General features: G+C 41.0%; 1 protein-coding gene across 6 annotated transcripts in view; it reads right to left on the bottom strand.

The window, feature by feature from the left end:
• The window catches only part of SLC38A9 (solute carrier family 38 member 9), a 53,856-nt gene extending 31,075 nt beyond the window's left edge, over positions 1 to 22,781 (bottom strand). The window contains exons 1-9 of one of the 6 annotated variants that reach the window (XM_037373370.1): positions 21,943 to 22,054; positions 18,647 to 18,649; positions 13,362 to 13,512; positions 5,359 to 5,491; positions 4,656 to 4,777; positions 4,445 to 4,508; positions 4,243 to 4,336; positions 3,119 to 3,289; positions 442 to 501 (exon numbers count right to left, since the gene is read on the bottom strand). In XM_037373370.1, the coding sequence (XP_037229267.1) occupies positions 442 to 501; positions 3,119 to 3,289; positions 4,243 to 4,336; positions 4,445 to 4,508; positions 4,656 to 4,777; positions 5,359 to 5,491; positions 13,362 to 13,465 (748 nt within the window). In that variant the 5' untranslated portion in view covers positions 13,466 to 13,512; positions 18,647 to 18,649; positions 21,943 to 22,054. Of the gene's footprint in view, positions 1 to 441; positions 502 to 3,118; positions 3,290 to 4,242; positions 4,337 to 4,444; positions 4,509 to 4,655; positions 4,778 to 5,358; positions 5,492 to 11,582; positions 11,725 to 13,361; positions 13,513 to 17,870; positions 17,922 to 18,646; positions 18,650 to 21,444; positions 21,646 to 21,942; positions 22,055 to 22,633 lie in introns of those variants that run through there. The other 5 variants (XM_037373369.1, XM_037373373.1, XM_037373372.1 and 2 more) reach the window with 5 other exon arrangements.
• Between the last annotated feature and the right edge of the window lie 447 nt (positions 22,782 to 23,228).

Below are 23,228 nucleotides of genomic sequence, written 5' to 3'. Positions count from 1 at the left end.
AAGAATGTTGCTGCAGAGTGGTGAGGAGCAAAAATGCCCCAGCCAAGATTTTAAACAGTAAACAGATCTGATGTGCCTCAATTTCAAGGTGCAAAAGTTAGAATTCCTTAAGCCAGTTCCCCATTGTCCAAAAGCCATTAAGAAGTCTACCATTCATGGTTTCACGGGGACTGTATCTGGGTATACAGAAACCTGAAATTTGCCTTTAAATCCTTATCTTCACCCCCACTTTCTTTCTTTTTCCAATTATTAAGCTTTCCAAGTGTGTGGTTATTTGTGGAAGTACAAATCCCAGACAGATGACAGTTTTTTAAAAACAGGTAGTTAGAATTTACAAGACACACTTTATAACTGCAATGTGGTTTGGCATGGAAACATGATGATTTTCCTTTAAATCCCCACCCCCACCCAGGAAACACAATACTAGTAAGTGCTTCTTACCTCTGTTACTTCCATTGGTGCCAGGAACAATATCTGTTACGTTAATGTCATGAATGAAGTCTAAAAAGAAGAAAACCTTACTATCAATGTCCCAAACCTGCTACTAGGCTTTTATCTGCTGACTTGATAAATATTAATTACAGAAATATTTTGGAAAATTACATCAGAGGGGTAATACAGCAGCTTGCACTCCCCCCAACTCGAAGTATTTTAAAACTTTATTTTAGAAGTGTCTTAAAGTAGCCCCCCACAGCACTGCTTTCTTCCCAGCAGTCTTGTCCATTTATCAAGTTCCCAAGCCAGCCCCCTCCCAGCTGCTCGTCCCTGTTCCCCCAGAACATCTTTGCTTGTCCCAGCTTCTCAGTCTGCCATGCCATACAGGAGGTTAATGAAGAGATGCTTCTTAAAACCAGCTTCTCTTGGGACAGAAAAAAGAGTGCATGCAACCATATCCTCAGTCCAGATGGTACTATATGGAAAAAGCTTCCCCTACTCATTTTTCTAATCTTTCTTTCAAAGGAGGCTCTAGGGGGATGCTTTTTCCATGTTTATTTTAAAGAAGGGAATCTCCAGAGAAAGGTTTAAGTCTCACTGTCTACTGTCAACTCTAGAAGTGTTTTGTTTCAATACACTCCTGTGCTACTTTACTGCTGTGCCACACCAGGTATTCTCAAGTTCCTGCAGCTTCACCAGCATGAGTGTACTGGATAGCAATTTCCATATATTTACATGTATATATACACACACACAGAGAGAAAATGCCCATCAGCTTGGAGATTTCATTAGCGTGTCTGGTTAAAATTTGCTTCTGCTGCATGTGGGTGTATTATGCACACAGAAAATGAACTGGGACAGCAGCCCTCAGATTTTTTACATGCAGTTAACAGCAGCTTGTTTCTCATAAAGAAAGCAAAAAGTCTTGTGGGAAGCCAACTATTTTTTGTTTCTTCACTTTGATTTATAATGCCCTGAATCAAAACTGGGTTTCTCATATTGGTATCAGTGTATACAACAACCAAAAGATTTAAATAAAATCACTCATCACCTCCCCTCTTCATCACTGTTTTGTGTTGCTTGCTACTTAAAAAGAAGTACCTACTGTGAAGCCATCAAAAGAACTGATAGCTTTTACAGAATTAGAGCATTTTAAAATTAGTTATAGGTGGATAGACAATTTATGCTTGCTCTGTACTTAAAAAGTGGTTTAGAACTAGCAATTGCATTTGTGGATTTATGTCTGTTTCATAGAACAAAAACAGAACGAAAGCATGGGACACGATCTTACCAAAAAAACCCCAAAAAACCCCACAGGATATCATACTTGGATTACAATTCTTGCCTTCTTTTCATATTGATTTCTAGACCATCCTCCTTTAGGAAATCAGTTTGTTGCCACTTAAATTCTGTGTGCAGATTTTTTAAAAAGTCATCTGAGTGTACTGGCATTAAATGTAGTAGCCTGCTTAGAATAACTTAGAAATGCATGGCTGGAAAATGGCACTGTGTCAAACCAACATCCTATCACCCATTTCACAACCTAGCAAGTAAGTGACCACAATGAAAGTTAGGACAAGAATCCAATGACTAAAGTTATCAAAGAGCAAACAAGTAAGGACCCCAAACAAATATAGGTTAGTGATAAAATAACATGCCAATCTCAGGGAAAAGCAACTTTTTTTCCTAGAAAAGGAACGGTTTTGACCATTCTGAAGTTTACTTACTAAAATTGGAGTTCCTTGGTTTAGAATAATATAGGATTAAAGGGTTAACCTTATTAAAAAACAACAGAGTCTAAAGTAAAATGGCTTTAATAACATATGAATTAGGTCAAGTGTAAAATATACCAGTCATTAACCAATAAAGTAAAGTAGGTCCTTCAGGGATGGTGGGAATTCTAATTAAATATTGTTTAAGAGGTGTAAGTGTCTATAATGCTATTTGCCTCAGAGATTTTTTAATTACCTTCAAAACAGAAACTCTTAAATCTGTCATGCTATTCAATGCTATGAGTCAGATTTTCAAAGCTCTCAATTCCATCGTTTATTCCCACAACTCTACATACTTAAGTGATTGTATCCACAAAAGTCTGTGTGCCTGTGCATGTACAAGGCTGTAAGTAACCAATATGTTTTATTCTGTAGCAATGCCAGACTAAGAATCGTTCTTTCACTGTGCTACAGGTCATCGTTCCTTCAAGGACACTTGCAAAAACTTTCTACATGGCAGCACTCTTAAGTGTGTGTGTTGAAAACTAGAGTGAAACTAGATTTTTTTCATTAACCTGGATCATTTCAACAGCCTAGCCTGTTACATGGCTGTTCAAATAGTTACACCACTGCAAAGGAGGTGGGAGTGAAAATATAAAGTGGAAGCAAGCAAGAGGTTTGGGTTGTTTAAGCTACACCAAGAAGGCTCATTACTGACATGCAAATCAGATAATTGGTACTATGTCTTTCATTAAAACCACAGTTTAAGAGACAGACTGAGAAACCGGCTTTGAAAACATACATGACTGTGCACAGAACTCCACACAGTTACTTATTCTCAACTGACTTTTCATACAAAGCAACAGAAAAACCAAGATTAAGTAAAACGAACAATTCTTTTTTCAGTATAAAGCAACATCTTAATCTTTCCACAAGATAGCTGTAAAAGTTAACCGAAAATGTATACTTACTGTATATAAACTTCCCTGTGTTGAACAGAAAGTTGGACATAAGCACCCAATAAACAACCATGGCTCCAACAAGCGATACCATCGAAAATAAAAGACTTGACCATTGACCAAAGGATCCAAAGTAATACTTGCAAACATCTGGGAATTCCCAGTTTGAGGTATCTACTAAAGCTGAAGAAGATACAAAAGTAAGAAACATATCTAAACAAAATGTTAGGTCAGTAGAACTCTTCATGACAGGATGTGTTCTTGTTTCAGAATATTCTGACACAAAATCACAGTGCTTCCAAGGGCTAAGAAGATTTCTGTTAACTTTAAAGTATAACACTCACTAGGCATTTGACTGAAGGAGCCTGAAGAAGTAGAGGCTTTTATTGTGGCCATACTACCACTCAGAATACTTCCAGAAGCACTGGAATAAGGCATGGGTGCAAAAATGCAGCCATGCATTTGCAGCTAAAGCCTTTTGCAAGAGTTATGGCAAAGCAGGCCAGACCATGAACTAGTCCTCAACAATGCCCTGAGATGAGCTGTCACAAACTGGAGGTCTTAAGTGCCTTTATTTGAGCAAGTGGGGGGTTAGTTTATGCATACAAGCACCAATTACAAGAGCTGCAAGATTAATTCTGAACAATAAAAGTACACTGTAAGTAAAACCACTGTCCACAGATTGCTTCCAACACAGAATATATAAAAAAGTTAGGTTAGTACCGGCATACTACACAAGTGGAGGCAGCTACTGCCCATACTGTTCCACTGCGCAACATGATCAGAAATACATGTAGGGAACTGGACAGTGCTTATGGAGAAGAAGGGAACCCTCTAACTCTGTAAGCCCCCAAACGCTTGGTAAGTGAACATCTGTGAAACCTTGCTTGCTAAGAGTTTGGGGTTTGCTATAATACTTAGGCCCCAAGGACCCGAAGCATAATCTAATAGTGAAGACAGAAATTTAGCTTACAGATCCAGACTACAAAAATAGGGAGACTTTCAAAGAAATAGCTTTTATTTGCAGGTCAGGTCTAACATAGTAAAGATACAGACAAACTAAGAATCTATTAGGTCTCTCTGTTTCACACACAAATAATAGAAATATTTGCATTATGAAGCTTTGCGTTTCTTACGTATCATTTTCCGTGACTCTACAACTCTGTAGCAGCAATAAAGAGTCAAAATGCCCATCAGTAAAATGAGAATGATTCCAGAAGTAAAGCCTGCCTGTTAAGAGGGAGAAATACAGTTTATTTATCAGTAACTACAGAAAAATGAAGAGTAAGCCATGTTGCAAAAAACATTTTCCTACACATACATTTTTCATAGTTTTACCTGTTTTATTCCCCATGGGATACTTAATATAGATGTACCCATCATTGTGTTCCATATCATAAATCTAGGATGAAAAGAAAAAGCCAGTAAATAATTTGAGGAGCATTCTTAATTCACACTATCCTCTTAGCTACAATAGTTATGCATACAATATAGAACATTTAATAATAATGCATTTTCTGGTTAATATATGGCAAGGTGCTTAACATACATTGTCACTATACTGGAGTTTTTACCATAGCCATCTGTGCAACTGTCAACTTTAAAAGCAGTTCCCAATGGACTGTATACGTAGATTTCATCAGGAGCTGGAAGTACATGATCAGGAGCAATCTAACAAATGGATAAAAACCAAGATTTGTTAGTAACACCAAAGTTAACTATTGTCCCAAATACAGGGTCAGCTGTTGTAAATCACAAAATCTTCCCATGAAAAGTGCATTTAGGAAAAAAACCAAAAAGGTTGGACTACATTAATTTTCTCCCCATGAAAAAACCCCATTGCCCAGAATTTTAGCTAGATAGCACAAAACCAGGCTTTTCTTCTACAAAATGCCTGTAACGTATACTACGCACAGATCATGCTAGTTTAACCACTGCAGTTGACCACTGCTTAAATCCTCTTAAGATGGTAGAAATGTGTACACACATCCAGGCAGCCTTTACCACTGTTAACAAAATTCAAGCTGTTTGTATGTTTTCTTTGGATGGTGAAGGCATTGAACAAGAAGTCAATCACAGCTTGTGATAACACAAGACCTTGTTAAGGTACTCAGCTACTAAATATTTACTTCAAAGCAAGCTGCAGAGCAATTCTCCCCCTGCCTTTACTTGTGTGTCTTTTATGAACCTAGGCTGTGGAAGACCTAGCATACCAGAGACCACTCAGTTAATCTGGCCTGTCTTTGCCTTACCAGCGCCCTGTCTGCAGGAGATGTGAGCCTGCTGTAGTAGTGAATCCGCTTATTCATTGCTGAAGCTTCATCAGTGACTCTTTGCATATCATCGTTCACGCTGACTATGTTTGTAGGCTCCACATGAAATGGTCTAAAGCAGGAGGGGGGGGAAGAAAAAAACCACACACCCTTAAAACCCTTAAAAAAAAAAAGGTAACATAAAACTTAGAGAACAGCTCAGCATCACTTAGGATGCGTCTGACATTCACTGACAAAAAGCAAATGCAAAAAAGATCACTGCCATGACAGAAGCTGCCGTCCATGAAAGAACCATGTGTTTCTATCACCCATATTAAAACAGTCTCTTGCCCAGATTCTGCAGGGCAGCCTAATAGTAAAATTCAGACCTAGTATGCAGTCTGTTAGTTCTCAACAATGAGTCACACCAGAACTACATGTTAATATGCTTGGCCAAGCTTATTAGTGCTTATAACCGGTGTTGCCAGAACTAGTGATGAGGAACAGAGGTAGAAACAGAAAGCGTGAGAATGCAGAAACAAAAAGACAAAAAGAGAGGAATAAATGGTGGTAATGAGGACCACCTATGAAAAGGCTAGGAACTACTAATCTAGCCAAAAACACTGTAGGAAATGGTGCTTAATGGGGAGGGAACCAAGCCCAAATAAGTCCATGTGGTCATACTATTTTTAAGCCAACACAACTGGGAATGGAATTTCTCACAGGACATGGAACAGATGTCCATCTGCAGTTCTGAAGTACTTCACCACTTCCCTTGAGATTTAATCAGGGTAATCACAGAGAACAGGACTATCAGCAACAGAAAAGTCCTACATCTCTCATACACAGGTGTACAGCATGCAGGTGGTCTCCCCTCCCTCCTCCCCAGATGAGTTAGGCTGCAGGCATGGTCACAGTCACTCAAGGAGAAAGCAGCCACACCAAACGCTGCTTGTATTCACTGTACACACCTAGGTACAGAGCAAGCAGAGTGAAAGCCGCTCCAAAAGTTACAACACAACATAAATCCAGCTTCATGCAAGGGGCGCTACCAGAGATATGTGACCTAATTAACATATTGCAGAGGTGTTTTTTTCTAATCAAGTATAATTTACTTCCATACAGTCATACTGTGCTTTTGCCTAAATACAACATTCACTCCTAACACTGATGGGCTACAAACAAGAGAGGAGATATTGGTGACCTGTAAGCCTTGATAAAGGGTTTTGGGTTTTTTTCTCTTTCACTAGTGCTTTTAATTTCTACAGCAATCTCAACAGCTTTCTGATCTTCTTCTTCCAAGTTGAGGTTTAAATCTCTCAGAAACAAGAAGCACCCCAAAACCAGAACCCACAGAAGTACAGATCACAAGTTTCAGGCTACCAAGAGCAGAAATCAGGTCAGCAATAAATCCATGCCATTTTTCCGGTAATATGAGTAAAGTCTATTTGAACTGTTTTCCAATACCCATTCCTGGCTCAGACTACAAAAGGACTTGGTCAACCCTTCCTGCCCCAGCTCTCAATACCATGACAAAGGTCCTATTCTCTTTCCCAGTGAATCATTAAGCATTTGCACCATGGCATCACCTTTTATCTGGAAGGAAGAAAAGGAATACAGCTCTGAAGCTGGTTGTTACATCTTTGGAAGGGATGAAGGTAGGTCCTTATTCCTGTGTGCTTAAGGGGACACAGGAGCTGAGTATTTGTGGGACTAATGAAAACTGAATTACAAAAACAGAGAAAAATAAACAACTTATCCACAAATTATTTCTTTCCTTCATCCTAGACATTACTAATTCTTACATCTTCCTTCATAATGGAAAATTGGCTTAGATTTGCTTATATTTCCCACTTACTGCAATAAAATCGAACACAGTTTCAATTTTTAAAAGATTCTTAATTGAATTGTTTTTTTTTTTCCATGTCTGTGAAGTGAAAGGGGAAATCCCCATTTTGTATATGGACTTCTGTGGCATTTGTATAAACAATTAGGGAAGATATTGCAACTGAACAGGAATAAATTTTAAGCAATAGCTTTATTACTCAAGTCAAAGGTACACAGGACTAACCAATTCCATAGGTATGTAACACAAAAATGGACTGTCAGCCCTAAAGAACTTCCCTTGTTTTAGCTTAAAATTTATTGGGCTGATCCAATCACTGGACACTGCTAAAAATATTTCATTAGAAGATTGGTAAAATAAAGACTGTAGTTATGAAAACTGGAAATGTAATATGTTTAAATGCCTCCCTACCCCACTCAACTCTCTGTTCTTTTATTTTTGGATCACTGACACGTATTTAGAACACCTAAAGTGTGTATTTTGCTAATTATGTGGCAGCTGCATATTGAGAAGAGCTTCATGAAGACTGCCCCCTCACCAACTCCAGTTATTATTCTTAGTACCTCCCCATAAACTTCCATTGCTACTGTGGAAAAATAACACTGAGACGAAGTCTACATTTTGCTTCATAGTGAGTAGCAGATCTGTGGCAAAGACTTCCTTCAAATGATGTTTAACAACTGCTGAAATGGATCTCAAAGAAAATTCTTCCAGACTGAAACAAAGCAGATTATTTTTTAAAGCAATTCCAGCTAAAGCCATGGATGATTTTAAAATTAAAATAACAGAAGACATAAATACAACATCCTATTTTATGGGGAAAGCAGAGTTGTACGTCAACAGCCAATCTATAAGAAAGAAATTCTTCAGAGAAAGATATTTCATTTTCTTCAGTATTATGAACAGAGTCTGGATTGAACAAACAATTTATAGTGTAGCACAAAACAGAAGGGTATGATCCAGAATCTATCTATGGGTGAGGAAAAAAAAATCATAAACAGCCCCAAAGAAATTCCATAGATCTACTGCTGCTGCTTCCTGCCTGTAAGAGTGCACATGTTTAATGCTGCCAGTACTTGGGCTAGTTCCCCTCTTGATCCCTTCTGGTGCACCTGTTGAGAATGCAAATGATCTGAAACAGTACTTAATTTTCTCTTTCTCAAGGTACCACTGCACCTCTACTTTTACTGAGCAAGCAACTTTGCTAAAATACACTCTCGACCCATCAGTTTAAAGGTTGTTAGAGAGCTCTTTGAAAACATCAGTCTGATTTGCATGCTATGCAGAAGCTACGCAGGCATGCTGGGATGCAATCTTCCTCTGTGATCTCCACTAGCAGAGGGTAGCATTCTGTCCAGGATCAAGGTGATTTCCCAGACCCCAGACACAACCAGATCAAAGACTAGTTGTAAGGCATACTCAGGCAGAAGTCTGAGAAGCTCTCAGAGACTCAAATTCTCAAAGGCTGAGATTTTCAAAGCAGATAGAATATAATCTGGGATGTATTTTGGAAAACTCTAAAACTTTCTGATTTATACAGGCAATCACATTGATCTCTCATGTGGCAAAATGATTATGAAAAGTATGTGGGATAACGTGATTCTGGGGGAAGGAGAGAGGTTGCACGACTGGAGGGTGTGACTATTAATGCAAAACAGTGCAGGCAATTTCCATGCATTGAGATAGAGTATAGTATCCAATGGATTATTATATCCATACTAAAAAACACAATTACTGATTGTATTTCAATAACTAGCCTGAAAAACAATGCTCTTTTTATCACAGGGCATACACACCAATAAAACACAGCTGTTTTCCAGAGCATAATGAGCATGGACAAGACACAGGGTCTCATGCAGGAGGTCCACACCTCGTATACACTACACCCTGTATATGTATTTCAGAAACCATTCCCAGAAAACCTGCAGACACTCATCAGCTAGTTATCTCTCACACAAAGGGACAGTTAAGAATTCTAGTCCTGATCTAGGAAAGCAAGAAGAGAGTTTCTGTCCAAACTGTGGCAGCAATTTTTGCATACAAAAAAACCCAAAGAGAGATGCTTGTGATTAAAGTTGTTTCCAAATATTGTTCTAGGCAAAGTTCAAGTGTTAGATTTGGAGGGTTAGAGGGAACAGCACAATAGGAAAATGTCTGGCAAACTACACAAAAACTTGCAACTGAGGGTGCTACATCTTTTCTCTGAATATTTTCAGCAATGTACTACACCTTACAGAGCAATGAGGCAGTATGACAAATACCTACTTCAAGAAGCTTTGAACTAAATAACACTGTTTTCTAAGTCTCTTTGCTGAAACTTTTAAACAGCGAACAACTGGTTCTGGACATCTGATCAAAAAGCAGTGCTCTCAGCATCGAGCTGTTACAATATAATACAATTTTTTTGTGTCAGTGTGTCTTTTGGCTTTACATGATGGCATTAGTGACTTTACATTATACAAGCCTTTAATATTTAGATAAAAATGAAAAAAAACTTCTTTACAGTGCTCAGTAATTTTATTCCTCTCTTCCAAAATGACCACAAGGAGCCACTTTAGCTTACTGCACAGATGTCTTTGACTTCCCACATCAACTTTTCAGGGATGCCATAGGATTATTACACAGAAATAAAGCTAGTAAATTCCTAGGGCTGTTTTACTGAGTCATCAAACTATTATAGGAATGCTGTATATGGCACAGGAGAAACTAAGGAGTAAAATTGCTTCCCTATCACGGAAATTAAAGTAAGGAGAAAAAGCAGTAAGAGGACAACTCATAGGTTGCTATTTCTTAATCAGGAACTGCCTGTCTGCATAGGAACATTACAGATTTCAGTGTGTTTCTTTTAATGAAAACTGTTCTGAAGAGTTCCACGACTGACTCTGCTTTTTTACTGTCTAAGCTGTCTGAATTTACTTAAGCATTGTAAACAGTATACTTACAGTTTATCCTGTAAGATCTTTATTCTCTTCACAATACAATTTACTTAATTTTTTTCCCCACAACCCTAACACTATTGTCATTACAATTACTGCATGACCACTCAAGTATCTTAAAATGCTGGATGCAGAAGCAAAATAACCTTTCAGAGCACACTACTACATCACATCCGTTGCTCCCAGGACACACATTTCAACAAAGTGAAGCTCTACCACACCATACTTCAAGCACTGTTCCCTTTTTTGTGTCAAAGGCAAAGCTATTCCACTCTTCTCTTACAAAGAAAAACCCAAAGGTTCTTAATTAAGGAGGTTCTAAGTCTCCCCAGTTAGGGAGTAGTAATATTAGAAATCAGTAAACATGTTAGCAACACAGAAAACTGAAAAGCAGGCAACTGAATAAGAAGACCACATGGGTGTGGAGCAGTAAATGCACAATGAATGCAGAGATAGTAGTTTTGCACAGGTTAGTTCTGACCATTGTCTATCTTTCTGTGAGTTAAAAGAACTTTGAAAATAAAAGGGAACAAACCACTTTTGCATGAAAAAGGTTTCTCTGACTGCCATCTACAGAGACTGTTTAATTTATAACTGTTAAAGCTCACCTACTGATCTCTCCTACATTTTGTGAGCACACTACATGACTCCAAAAAGAATAAAGAAAGGGTCGATCTCCCTTTAGAAGGGGGCATTGTCAAGTTTCTTCATATGCAAAACAACCAACACAAAACATCATTTGTTTTTCTTTGAAGGTTCAAGTATTCCTGAAGAAAACTGCAGTATCTGTTGACAATAAATTGATTTAAAGAGTAGTCAGAAGTAAAAAAGAAACCCTCTCTTGCATACAATAATCACCAATAAGCCATTGCAGCAATGACATTCTAGTTTTTAAAGGCACCTACAAAATGGGCAAAACACACCTAATACTGTGTGAGTAATTCGGGTCACTGTGAAGAACAATAACATCCTTTTTAAAAGGATTAAAAGTGGTTTTATATTTCCCCTAAACTAGCAAAAGAACACTAGACAAAATAATTTACAACTCTGGAAAAACAATTAACTTATTGTTCTTATGTAAACACTGAAAAGCATGCCTTTGAAATATCCTAAATCCACCAAGCTGTTAAGAAAACCAAGTAACTATGTAAATGCTGTCCAATCTCAAACAATCCAAACAAAAGAACAGCACTAAGACAGACAAACAGTGATTATAAGCAAAACACACAAAACACTTCAAGAACTATCTCAATGAAAGCAAAATGACCACCCACCAACATCTGATCGGGTTTCTGAATAGCAAGTTAAAAAAAGAGGAGCAAGCTAAACAGAGCAAATCACATACTGTTTGATACCTTTATGCATGATAAACCCGTCTCCCTGGAGCTGCTACTCCCTAAAGCTCTAATGAAGAAGCCCTTCAAACCACCCACTGCTCTCACCACAACTGACATAGACCCTGATGGCCTGTTCTTCCTTGTTTCTTCTTCTGAAGATGGAGTTTGACCTTGTTTGGCACCACTATGACTTCCAGGCCTTCCTGATATCCAGGGCTCCTGCCTTTAATCCTTCTGCCTCTGCATGCTTGGAAGGCAAAAGATTAGGCTGCAGAAAATGAGAGAATGAACTCAAGGGAAGAGCAGTAAGGACAAACTGGACAGATGTGCAGAACTGGAGGTTGTGGATGCAGGCAGACAACCAAGTACACACTTATGCTTTTGGGGAGGGAACCAATGCCACATACTATGACCTTTTATGAAGCTAAGCATCCAAACTTAAGAAATCACAAGAAAAAAAAACACACAATGAGGAAACAATACCTAACCACACTTTTGAAAAGCAGATCTTGGCATTTTGATGTATCAGAGAGGCGTAAACTTCTCTTGTTGCTACTGCATCACCACACTACCTGAAACCCACTGCTACTCAGACAGAACACATACTTCCTCCAACACAAGGAGCTCCCAAAAGCCATATAAATTAGCACTCTTCTTATGCTACGAGGGCAACGAGGGGCTCAGACACTCCTCAAAAAGAAGATGAAGCCAGAATTAATTTTGCACATTTCTTTTCTCCACTTGAAAGTACTCTACTACTTCCTAGTCTTCACATCCACAGTTCTGCATGCTACTACACCTGTGCTCTGTTCCCCTAGGCTCACTCAGACCCTTACCCTCCTTCCTTTGCTTGTAGAGAAAAGAGAGATTGTTTAGCCCCTGGCTAACGTGTAAGTAGGCTCATCACGGCATTCCAAAGCTGCAGGCTGAGACAGCAGCAAAACACTGTAACCAAGAACTTTTTTTTTTGCTGAAGTGGGCCCCAGCAAGACGATTTTGTATACAACAGTGCCATCTTCAGCTCCTTCAGAAAAACTGCTCTACTGAAATACAATGCTGGATGCAAAGGCCGGGGGCGGGGGGGAAGCCATAAACAGGGTCCAAGAGGTATTACACAGTTATTCCTCCGTCTAAAAAAGCAGAGCTGGTGCCTCCAGCTAGTATCAGAAGGGCAGTTCCCACTCCAATATAATTTTTGGTTCCAGGACCAACTCACAGAAATCTTAACTGTAACAGCAGAGAAAGTCTCCCACTCAGATCCTCCTTTGGGGAACAATGCTGTTGAACTCTAGGAAAACATGTAAAATAAACATATATATATATGTATATATAATTTTTGCAGACATGGCAAAAAGGCCGAATTTTTCATATTTGCTGAAACTAAAAAAGTACATTTTTTGGTAAAGGTCATTCAGTTCCTTCAGTACCAGCAAATAATCTATTTTTCCAGCATCACCTGCAGAATGCATACAGAGCCATTTATTTACACATACTGACATCCATTTATCTACACCATCTGGCCAGGTTTCTTGCATAGCCTCAACATTTCCATTTGTTGTGCTAAATAAAATCCATCATGCTTCAGTATACACACATGATACTCAGTGTTTGAGGAGCACTTTAAAAGCCAGATGCCAAGTTCTTACTGAAGCACCCTCTCTGAAATCATGTCAACAGAAAAGTCTTATAAACAAAACACAATATGAACATCTGTTCATCTGGTGCTTGGAAATAATACCATATAGAGAAAAGCAGGAATGGTTTGTACTGAGATCCTGATTTCTAAATGTTAGTCTTCTGTCTTTGTAGGATTCTATTGCTAAAAGCAAAGATTAAACAACTCATTGCTATACAATCATTCTGTAAGTTCAGCATTCCTTATACCTTTTGCACTTGAAGTCTTCTGGATTAAACTGTATATTCATGATTCCATAATTACTTTCGTCACCTCCCACAGGAACCAAGAGAGGTTTGGTATCCTCTTCCATATTTGTGAATATGCCACCTTCTTCTAGGTCCTGTCAGTTATTCTGCCCTAAAAAAAAATAAAAGTCAACTACAGTTAAGCAGAACTGTGTCCCTGCTACTTAACATTGGCAGAGTCCCATAGCTTCAGAAGCTCCTGGGGAGAATTGCACCAGAAAATCCCCCCAGCTTGGCACTTAAGAATTCTCACTCCACAATGCAAACGTCACCAGGCAAGTACAGTGGGGGATGGTATTTTTTATAACACATTATACATTTATGTAAAGTGGTCAACGTACAATTACACTCTGAATCTCTTTTAGCAGCACAAGAGGCAATATAAAGGAATATGATGGATGCCGTTGCTTATATCGGGACTCAAACAGGTTTGCAAAAAACGAGGCTGGGAATCTGAATCTTCTTTGACCTACCACAGCTAAGATTCAAGTCCACTGCATGCAAGTTAACATCAAATATATTCATACGCAGGTTTTATCTTCCTGCTTTCAAAGCATGGGACTCCTTTTCTTATGGCTCCATCGTAAGACCAGCGTGATTTTTAAAGGAGCTGTATTTCCAATTTGTATCAGTACAGCTCAGAACAATGTATCAGTTATTAGAGACTATTGTTTCACTAAATTACTTCAAACTTTGCAGCAGACACATATGCCATTTTCCAGTGTACTTCCCAGAATAAAGATCACATTATTGCAGTCTAGGCTCTTTGAATTAAAGGCAATAAATGTTTTAATAATGCATTGATAATAACATATTATATGCATTCAGAGCACTCCTGGCCAAACAATAGGAAGCAGATAGCTTTTAAGCTAATGGAATTCTACTTATACTGAATTACAGTCCTCACATGGCACTTCCTGTGGTCTCATGTGCAGCTGAACAAACATAATGGCTTTAACAGCTGTCATCCCTGCTACCTCCTGAAAATTCCTCCTCCAGGACTCCTCCAAACAAATATGGTAGAAGTATCTGCTTTTTCAGTGGGACAGTTTTAGAATGTTAGACAGGTTGACGGAAAGATAGATGAGAACCAGAGCTGGCACAAGGTAAGTAAAGATGGCACTGGATTTTTGAAACCTGGGGTGGTGATGGAAGAAGATAAAATAGAAAGATCAAGGTATTTATTATCCTTCTGCATCCTCATGGAAATACACTGTAAAGGCCCAATACCAGAAACTACATCAAGTTAAGTTAAGCACTGACATGATTCTATCCCTTCCTAGCTGCATGTTGTCAATCCTCTTGCATTAGCTCATCCTGCTAACGCCTCCTGCAAAAAAACCCAAAAAATGTGAAGGAGGGGATGAAAAAGGAAGGAAAGTTAGAAAGTTTTCAACCACATTCAACCTACTTTCTATGGCTCAAACAATTGCTAGAGGAGGAGTGGAAAAAAACTGAATGAAGTTGCAGTGAGGACTGCAGAAGCACTGATTTAAGACTGGCTCAACTTGCTGAGGAAGTGCATTTTAGAAGACAGGCACCTGCTCCCCCTCTCCCTCCCTGCCCCCAGTGTGCTGAGCACAGGTAAGGGCTCTCAGATCTCAAGAGGAGGGGACCACTAGAGGCACCAGTTCATGCAAATTATACTGGAAACACTAGTCCTGCCCTTGACAGCTCATAGGCATTTGTGATCTCACACTAAACTCGACTTGGAAGACTGATCCAGATGAAAATTAAACATTCTTTCACTTGCTTTAAATTCAAATCAGTGTTGAGCTTGGGGCTTGCTGTCTGGCTGCACACACTTGCATGCTTGTGCAAAAGAGGGGATAGTGCATAGGTGAAGCCATTTCATCTGGCAGTGCTGCCAGTTTCCTCCTAGTTTCAGCATCCATACCAAAATATTTAAACAAAGTTACTAAGTTTAAAGGGATGATTTTCTCTTGTTGATTTTAGCTCTTTTGAGAGGACAAAGTTAAGTGATCAGTGATAACAATCCAGGCAATCTTAAGAGCCCTATATGTACTCCCTAGCATCCTCTTTCTCTTGCACTTAATTTTTGCTTTTTTTCTCTCTAAAGCTTTTTTTCCTCCTTCCAGAACCTCTCCAAGATGGAGCTTCTGCCTAACAACCCTCTTCTCCCACTCCAGCCCTTCTATAAACCATCAGTTCAGATTTTTTATCTTAAAGTCCTTCTCCTACACATCATTGCTGCTGGTTCTTTGGCCTCAACTGAACATCTTACATTCTCTCATCCTTCTTAGCTCTTCTGTGATGCTCAGCTTATGAATTCCTGCTCATTTCCCCTCTATATTCTCTCTCCTACACACTGTCAAAATTGCTTTCCAAACCTGCCTTTACTAAGCACTGCTTATAAAGAGATTTCTTAGTTCACAGCAATATTCTGATTTCATTCCACGTGGCACTCTGTTCCTTTTGAAACCCTGTTCACAGCTCCCCTCTCATTCATTTTTTTCCTATTGATTTCCCTTATTGTTCTATAGCTCTAGGTCACCTCCTTCCCACCTATTGACTCCCCACACCGCCCCACCATTAAATTTACCACAGTGCACATCAACTTCTGCAACAAAACCATGGGCCCCTAAGATTTCACACACTGCTGCAGCTATCAACCTACTCCCCTGCCATTCCCATTATGAAGAACTTTTTGCATCCCTCCAACCACACCTGAAGACAGCAGCCTTCATAGATTTTCTACAGCCTCTTTCTTTCTAAAACCTCACCAGTGGTCTCAGGTAGAAGACTGGTAATGTGGTATTATCTTCTTTTATTCCATTTCTTCCTCTTTTTCACCTTAACATCCTGCATGCTTTTTCTGAACAGGATACACCTAGGTCTCTAAAACAAATTCCTCACATTCTGCATTATGCAACTTTATCAGCATTTAAATCACACTTTGAATTTAGCCATGAAAATGCAGATGAAAATTTACATTCCTAATGGCTAAAAAATGACATTTGAAATAAATTGAAATCACAAATACTCCAAAGTGGTTTCAGCCACAATTTCCAGAAGACTGTATATATATCCCTTTGTTCCACAGGCCCTGGTTTATGGTGCAGATTAAGCAGACACTGATGCTATTTTAAGATACTGCTTTAAACACATCCCTTCCTTAAAACCCTGTTTTAAATAACATTATTTGTGTTTTACAGTTCAATCTGATGAATGCAGACAACATTGATCACCAGCTTGATTTCCTCTGCACTATGGCTACAAATAAAGAACTCAGAAGATTTTATAGCATTGCATAAAGAAAATAATCCTTCCAAAACACAGCATACACTGATTAGCTTGATGGCATGATTTGGGGCTTACGGAGTTGTTGCTTACTGACTTCTCTAGGGTCTACTTAGAAGTGGGATTGGTGCAGACAGTTTATTTTTTAAGTGCTTATTGTCGAGAACACATAGGTGAAGCTTATGAGGAGCAATTTGATTACTTTACAAATAGATGCAGCTATCACATACATAAAGACTGCACCTGGAGCCAGTACAGCTTAAAGACAACTGTAAGCAGAAGAGCAAAATGAGGAAGAATGAGCCTGATTAACCTCTCTCTTATCTAATTTCTACCCCATCTGGCTGGACTTCACTCTCAATATTAACATTTTTAATACATAGGATGGAGCCAGTCGTGCTACCTGAACTTATTGCCCAACAGTTTCCATTACAATAACCTCTTCTCAACTGCTTACTTGCCTAGTGTCCTAGTTGTACGACAATTTTTTTATACTGGGTATCTGATCAACGTTCACCTCATAAAATTAAAGTTTCTTTTAAAAACCTGTGATATGACATGCAGTATTCTCTCTTTGGTCTTAAAAGCCTACAATCAGGACTAGGATGTAAAACACAAAGAATTCATGTCAATAATCAAAGTTGCTGGACCAACATAATTCTGTTTGTGTATTTTACGACACAGTTCCCATGAGGCCACTGTTGCATTTGGAGAATTAGTACAGATCTCTGGGAATTAACATACGGCTTCTTGGAAAAAAAGGCAGCTGTTCTAAGGAAACCTAACTCATTTGTTGTCAAACTGGACTTTCCTGCAAATTGGAAAGAGTTTACTGCTAGCTATAGCGTACCTAGAGTTGGTGATACAAATTCATGGTACTTTGTCTTCAGCAATGCTATGAATTAAAAAAAAGCACTGCTGTTCCCAACTGCTCATTCTTACAGTCTTATCTCCTACTTGTGATGGCACAGCTATTTGTTTTCTTTCTTCTCTTGGTGGAATGAACAGGACTGAAGAATAGATCTGGCTAAAAATATAATATCTGAACAGGAAGAGAATTGTTTAGGGTCTTGTTTGGGGTTTGTCTGGCTTGTAGTGCTACAGAACCAGCAGTTTCACTGTCCAGTTGAAGAGACATTGGTATGGTTTGTGGTAGAAGGCAATATTGCTAGAAGTGTAACTAAAAGCACAGTCTGAGGGACAACCTACCTGACAGTATGTTCCCTCTTTTTTCCCTTCTGCTTAGAACCTTGTGTAATGCTGCAAAACAGAAGAGCACTTGTGTTACACGCCGCTGAATGATGTTGAATATTTTGAACACAACCAAGCAACTTTCAAACTCAGCATTCAAAATTAGTGTATTTTTCCCTGCGCTTTATTCCCTATCCTTAGAATAAGGATAAAGCCAACACTTGCCTTATCTCATAGACATGCTGTGAGGAGAAACTAACTTTCACATAAAACTTAGCTGTGATTTATATTACTCCCTGCAAAAAACATCCAAGAGGAACAGTTACGGTTTGTTGAGCAGCAAATAAGGCAGATCAGGTCTCAGGCAAAAGTGAACTGAATACTATCACTTTGTTCTCTAACAACAAGTCCTCTATTCTGAGAACTGTTCAGCTTGAGAAAAATAATGATCCAATATAGAAATGTTCCCAATCTATATCATACGTACCAAGATGACTAAGATTGCCTAGGCAATTTTAATTTTCATGAAACTTAGCTAAGTTTAATGCTCCAACCTTTGAATACTTCAGCTTTGCAAATTCTGCCCTTTTAAACACAGGTTTGTATGTTTAATTACCCTTGCACAGATCCTGGCTTTGCTTTGTAACATATTTCCTAACAAATGAGAAATGGGGATTCTCTCAACATACTGCACCCTATATTCTTCTCTAAAAATCTTTCTCTCCTGGTCCTCTTGCCATTTGCTTTTCACCATTCCACTCTTCTGCAAGTTCCCTTTTTTCACCTGCACAGACCTGCTTTCCATCCTCTGCCACAGGTACCATGTGTCTCCTCTCTTCACTTCTAGTGACAGCAGAGATGAAGGATCAGACAGAGTGCTAACTGCAGTCTCCCACAACCAAAATCTTATTGATGATAGAAACAAAGGAAGAAATCGTATGTTTTCCCCTGCAGCATGCTGTATTGATGCTGGAGGGAACAGGCTATGAGAATGTTTTCTCTGCACTCGTATTTCTTTTACTTTCCAGCTCAGTTTTCATGAGGAAAGTGTTTAGTTCTGCTTGTGAAACTCCTACCCTATCATGTAGCAGATATCTGCTACTTAGCCCTCCAACATTTGACTCCAGAAGGAAATACTCTGGCTTTGCTACTCCCCCCAGAGTTAAGTGCTGTTGAAAATGCCTCCCTAAACTCTCATGGCTGTATCTAGCACGGTTAAGATAAAATGTAGATCTTCCACAACAAGTATTATAAAAGAAATACATTCTTGACATAGCTTTGTAGTACCAAAACCCTCACAAATTTGGAGCAACGTTGACACTAGCTTCTTCTAAGAACTGCTGTACAGTGCCTGAAACCATGCTCAGCTGTCCTCTATTCACTTAGAAAGGAATGGCTATATCTAGAAGGAAAATTTGAAATACTCTTGCAGATATATACCAATCTGTCCAAACTGTCAGCAGGCTAAAACAAGTTTGGGATTCACTTCTGGTTAAAGACTTAAAGCAGCAATTACTTTTTTCCAATCATAAGCTATCAACACAGTCCTAACTATCGTTAATATCTAATCACTGGTATTCAGACACCATTAACGGCAGGGTATCCTTCAACGGTCAAAAGTCTGCATAGACTTTGAATTCTGTCATCCAAAAAGGATGATCTTTTCAGGAGATAATTTCACTGTTGTGAAGCTTAGTATGCCTTCTTGTCTTATTTACAATTCTCCTGCAAACATTTGAAGCACTATCTCTGAAGGGCAGCCAAAGGGAGTAAGTGGATGAGTATTTAATAATGCAGCTTTTCTGCTGCTGGTCATAAATTGTGAAGCAACACCCAGGGATATGCACGGTACAATCCCAGTCCCACTCCACATCACTTTCAGATGGTAATCTAAACAGAGTTAGACCTTCATTAATCCTCACTGGCTTGCCCCCGTGACTTTTTGCTTTCACTGCCTTCAGGTTCTCTGTCTCTCTCCCCTAGTTACAAAGTCTGAATAGCTTCAAGGAGTAAACACAAGAACCCAGCAAATTTAGACACTTCATTCTAGCCTGGTGGCTGTGCTGTAATGGTCTTTGCACTGGATGATAAAACCGTATTACAGCTTGCTCATTCTGTCAGTCTCACAGTTGTAGTTTATGGCTTGGCTATAGGTGTGTGTGCCTGTGCTTTAAGATGAGACACCCATCTTGACAGATCATTCACTGCTACAGCTCAGACTATGCAAGAGGGTTACCAAACCAGTTCACCTGACAGCAGGAACAAAACTGTATTAAGTCAGTCAGTCATCCTAGTCACCTCATGAGCACAATCTGTGCTTAGCTGGTTTGCAGGACTGCTATTTATCAGAGAACCTTCCATAGAGGGCAGGAGGAGGAAGGCAGAGAAGGGCACTACCACCACAGCCTCCACCATGCCATCATAGCTACCAGTGCAGTGGGACAAGGTGGCGGAAAAAACAGCAGCTGGAGCTGTGAGAGCTATTTATGCTCCATGTTACTAAAGCTAAATGTGCTACACAGATGTTAGCAGTGGTTCTGTAAAAACTGTCCGGTATAGGAGACCCCGTGGACCAGCCATCACGGACAAAGCCAGAACTCTTTAATTTGGAAGTCATACACCTTAAAATTAATGATCACAAAATCTAATTACCTGTAACTTGTTACTTTTCAATATGGTTAGTGACGACTGTGGCCTTAAATTATTTTGGTAGGAATTCTGCCACCAAAAACTGTTCTTGTGCTTGCGTGCAGCAGAAGTTTTCTTTATTTCGACATTCCTAGTGCTTCTTAAAAAGGATAGCTCCCAGTCAATTAGATAACACAAAATTGTGACAATTTCAACTACACACACATTTTGTTTCATTTCTTCTTTAAAGTCACGAGTCCTAAAGCCCCACTTCATACTCATGGTTTAAACACAAGGATCCACTAATGAAAGTATGTAGTTCAAATAAGGATTTTTTTTTAAAGGCATACTTGGTGTGACCCAATCTTCTTTTAAATTTTGAGCAGGTGAATGGATGAATAAAGCTCAAGGCATAAATCTCAAGTAAACTGCAGGCAGTGCTTGTATAAATTGTGAAAAATAAGCACAGCCTACACTGAAAGACATGAACTTCAAAGCAGGGCAGCAGAGTTCTTCAGTTCCTCTTTTGGGACAGTGAATCACCCATCAGAAGGGACTGAAAAACACTATACTGGTCCTAAGAGCAGGAGCATACATTCAGAGCTCCTCAGGAGTGGGACAGCTTGCTGCCAGTTAGCTTGTTCATGCTCTCCTACAACCTGTTGGTCGAAGACAATTAAAACTGTATAAGCAATGTAAGCTAGTAACCTTTGGGGAAAAAAACTCTTGACTACAATAAGCTGAAACACCACTGGGCTTCTGCGTAGCTCAGACTGACCCAATGGGTATGTGATTACTACCTGATGGCAAACCTAAGAAAAATTAAGAAGAAATTAAGTATTAGTTTTATTTGTCTTTAACAGATAAAAGCATCTATTATTTGTATACAGGGTGGGTTTTTTTGTGGAGCCTGTAAAAAAATACTTCTAAGAACATGAAATTATGACCTTGGGGATTAACTTACATTTTTAACATCATTTTGGTTTTATGTCACAGGGCCCCCAGGCCTGTTAAAGCCGATGTAAGCTTCTCCCAGATTCATGGATCGCCCGAGAAAGGTTTAATACCGTTTCTACGCATCAGACAACGCTCTGGCGTTTCCTTCGTGTTCGGCGTTAACACACCACACCCGCGCCCGGCACGGTCCCGCCGGGCTGCCCGTGCGGCCCTGCCCGGCGCCCTCCCTCAGGCCCGGCGCGCCGGCGGCAGGCAGGGCGCCCCGCAGCCCCACAGCGCGGCGCGGCGCAGGCCCCGGCTCGGCCCGGCCCGGCCGTCCCGCCGTCCCCCTCAGGGGGCCGAGCGAGCCGGGCCGCGAGCGGCGCTCCGGGCAGCGCGGGGCAGGCAGCGGCAGCCACCGCACCGCACCGCGCCGCGCCGCGCCCGCCGAGCCCTCCCGCCCCGAGGGCCCCTCCCGCCCCGACCGGCCCCAGAGCTCTGCCAGCTGGCGCCGCACGGACTCTACCTGCGGCGGCGGCGGCGGCAGCACCGCCTCGCTCTGCTCCGGCAGCCCCGCGGTCCCGCGGCAGCGACAGGAAGCAGCGCGGGCCGGGGGCGGGTGCTGGGCGGGCCCCGCGGTGGCGTGGCGGGACGCGTAGTCCCCGAGCACGGCCCCGCTGAGGGAGTCGCCCGGGCGCCGCCGCGCGTCGGACTACGCGTCCCAGGCAGCCGCGGCGGGGCGGGGAGCGGCGGGGCGGGGCCGGCGGGGCCGGGCGGGAGCTGCGGGGCGGGGCCGGCGGGGCGCGGGGGGGGAGGGGTACCGGCGGGGGGCGAGCCGGCGCGGTAGCGGCAGCTGTGCGGAGGCTGCCGGTGCGGTTCGGGCCGGCGGTGCTGCGGTTGTTGGCGGGGGAGCACGCGCTTCCCGCTTGCTTCTTGGCAAACGGCACCTCCGGCGGGGCAGCGGAGCGCATCGCTCTGCGGGGGCGGCAGCAAGGCGTGCGCGGTGCCTGCGCGAGTTCCCGGGTCGTTACGGTACGGGCAAGCACGCACCGAGGAGCCCGCGAAGGAAAGACTTGCATTTGCCAGTGATGGTTGACGAGGTGCCTCTATTAAAAAAACAAACAAACAACACACACCCCAAAAACAAGGAAACAACCAACACCCACCCACCCCCCTAAAAAAACCCAAACCAAAACCAGCAAAACCCAACAGCTCACCCATCTGCTTCCGGGCTTTAGCAGCCGGCATGCTGACAAGTGTGGGCATAATCCCTGCTACAACTAACGATGCTGGCCTTCCCAGACTGGGTGGCTGCCTCCGTGGGGGATGATGTACTGCGGGTCTCCTGACCTGCTCAGGGAGGTACAGAACACTTGCTGAGCAAAGGATCCATAGGCAGGCTAGTCAATCAGCCAGTCAATGCATCTTAAAAAGTCACCAATTTTAACCGTACGCTTTGGGTTTTTTTGGTCCTAGTTAAATGATCTTGGGAACATGTCCTTTTCGTAGCTGAAACACTGGTTAAAGTCAAATTCTAGGGGTATTTATAGCTCATGCCTGAGGAAAACTGCTGAATTGCACCAAAGGAAGGCAGAAGAGACCACTTCCCCATGTGAAAAAACAAGCTAGACATAAATCCCAGTCTGTACTTTCTGTTCAAGTGCAGCCCAAATCAGATTGTGTGGCTAGTGGTGGGGCTGTTCCAGCAATAAAACTGCTGTGTTAGTGAACTTCAGACTGGGAGTGGAAATGAGGCAGCAGAGACCAACAACACCCATCACCCTGAAATTCAGCTGCGCACAAGCTCAGCTG

Source organism: Falco rusticolus, chromosome Z (genome assembly GCF_015220075.1).
Source record: "Falco rusticolus isolate bFalRus1 chromosome Z, bFalRus1.pri, whole genome shotgun sequence".
In the NCBI taxonomy this organism is placed as follows: Eukaryota; Metazoa; Chordata; class Aves; order Falconiformes; family Falconidae; genus Falco; species Falco rusticolus.
Note: the sequence above shows the minus strand (reverse complement) of the source record. Positions and strands in the feature narration are given on the sequence as shown.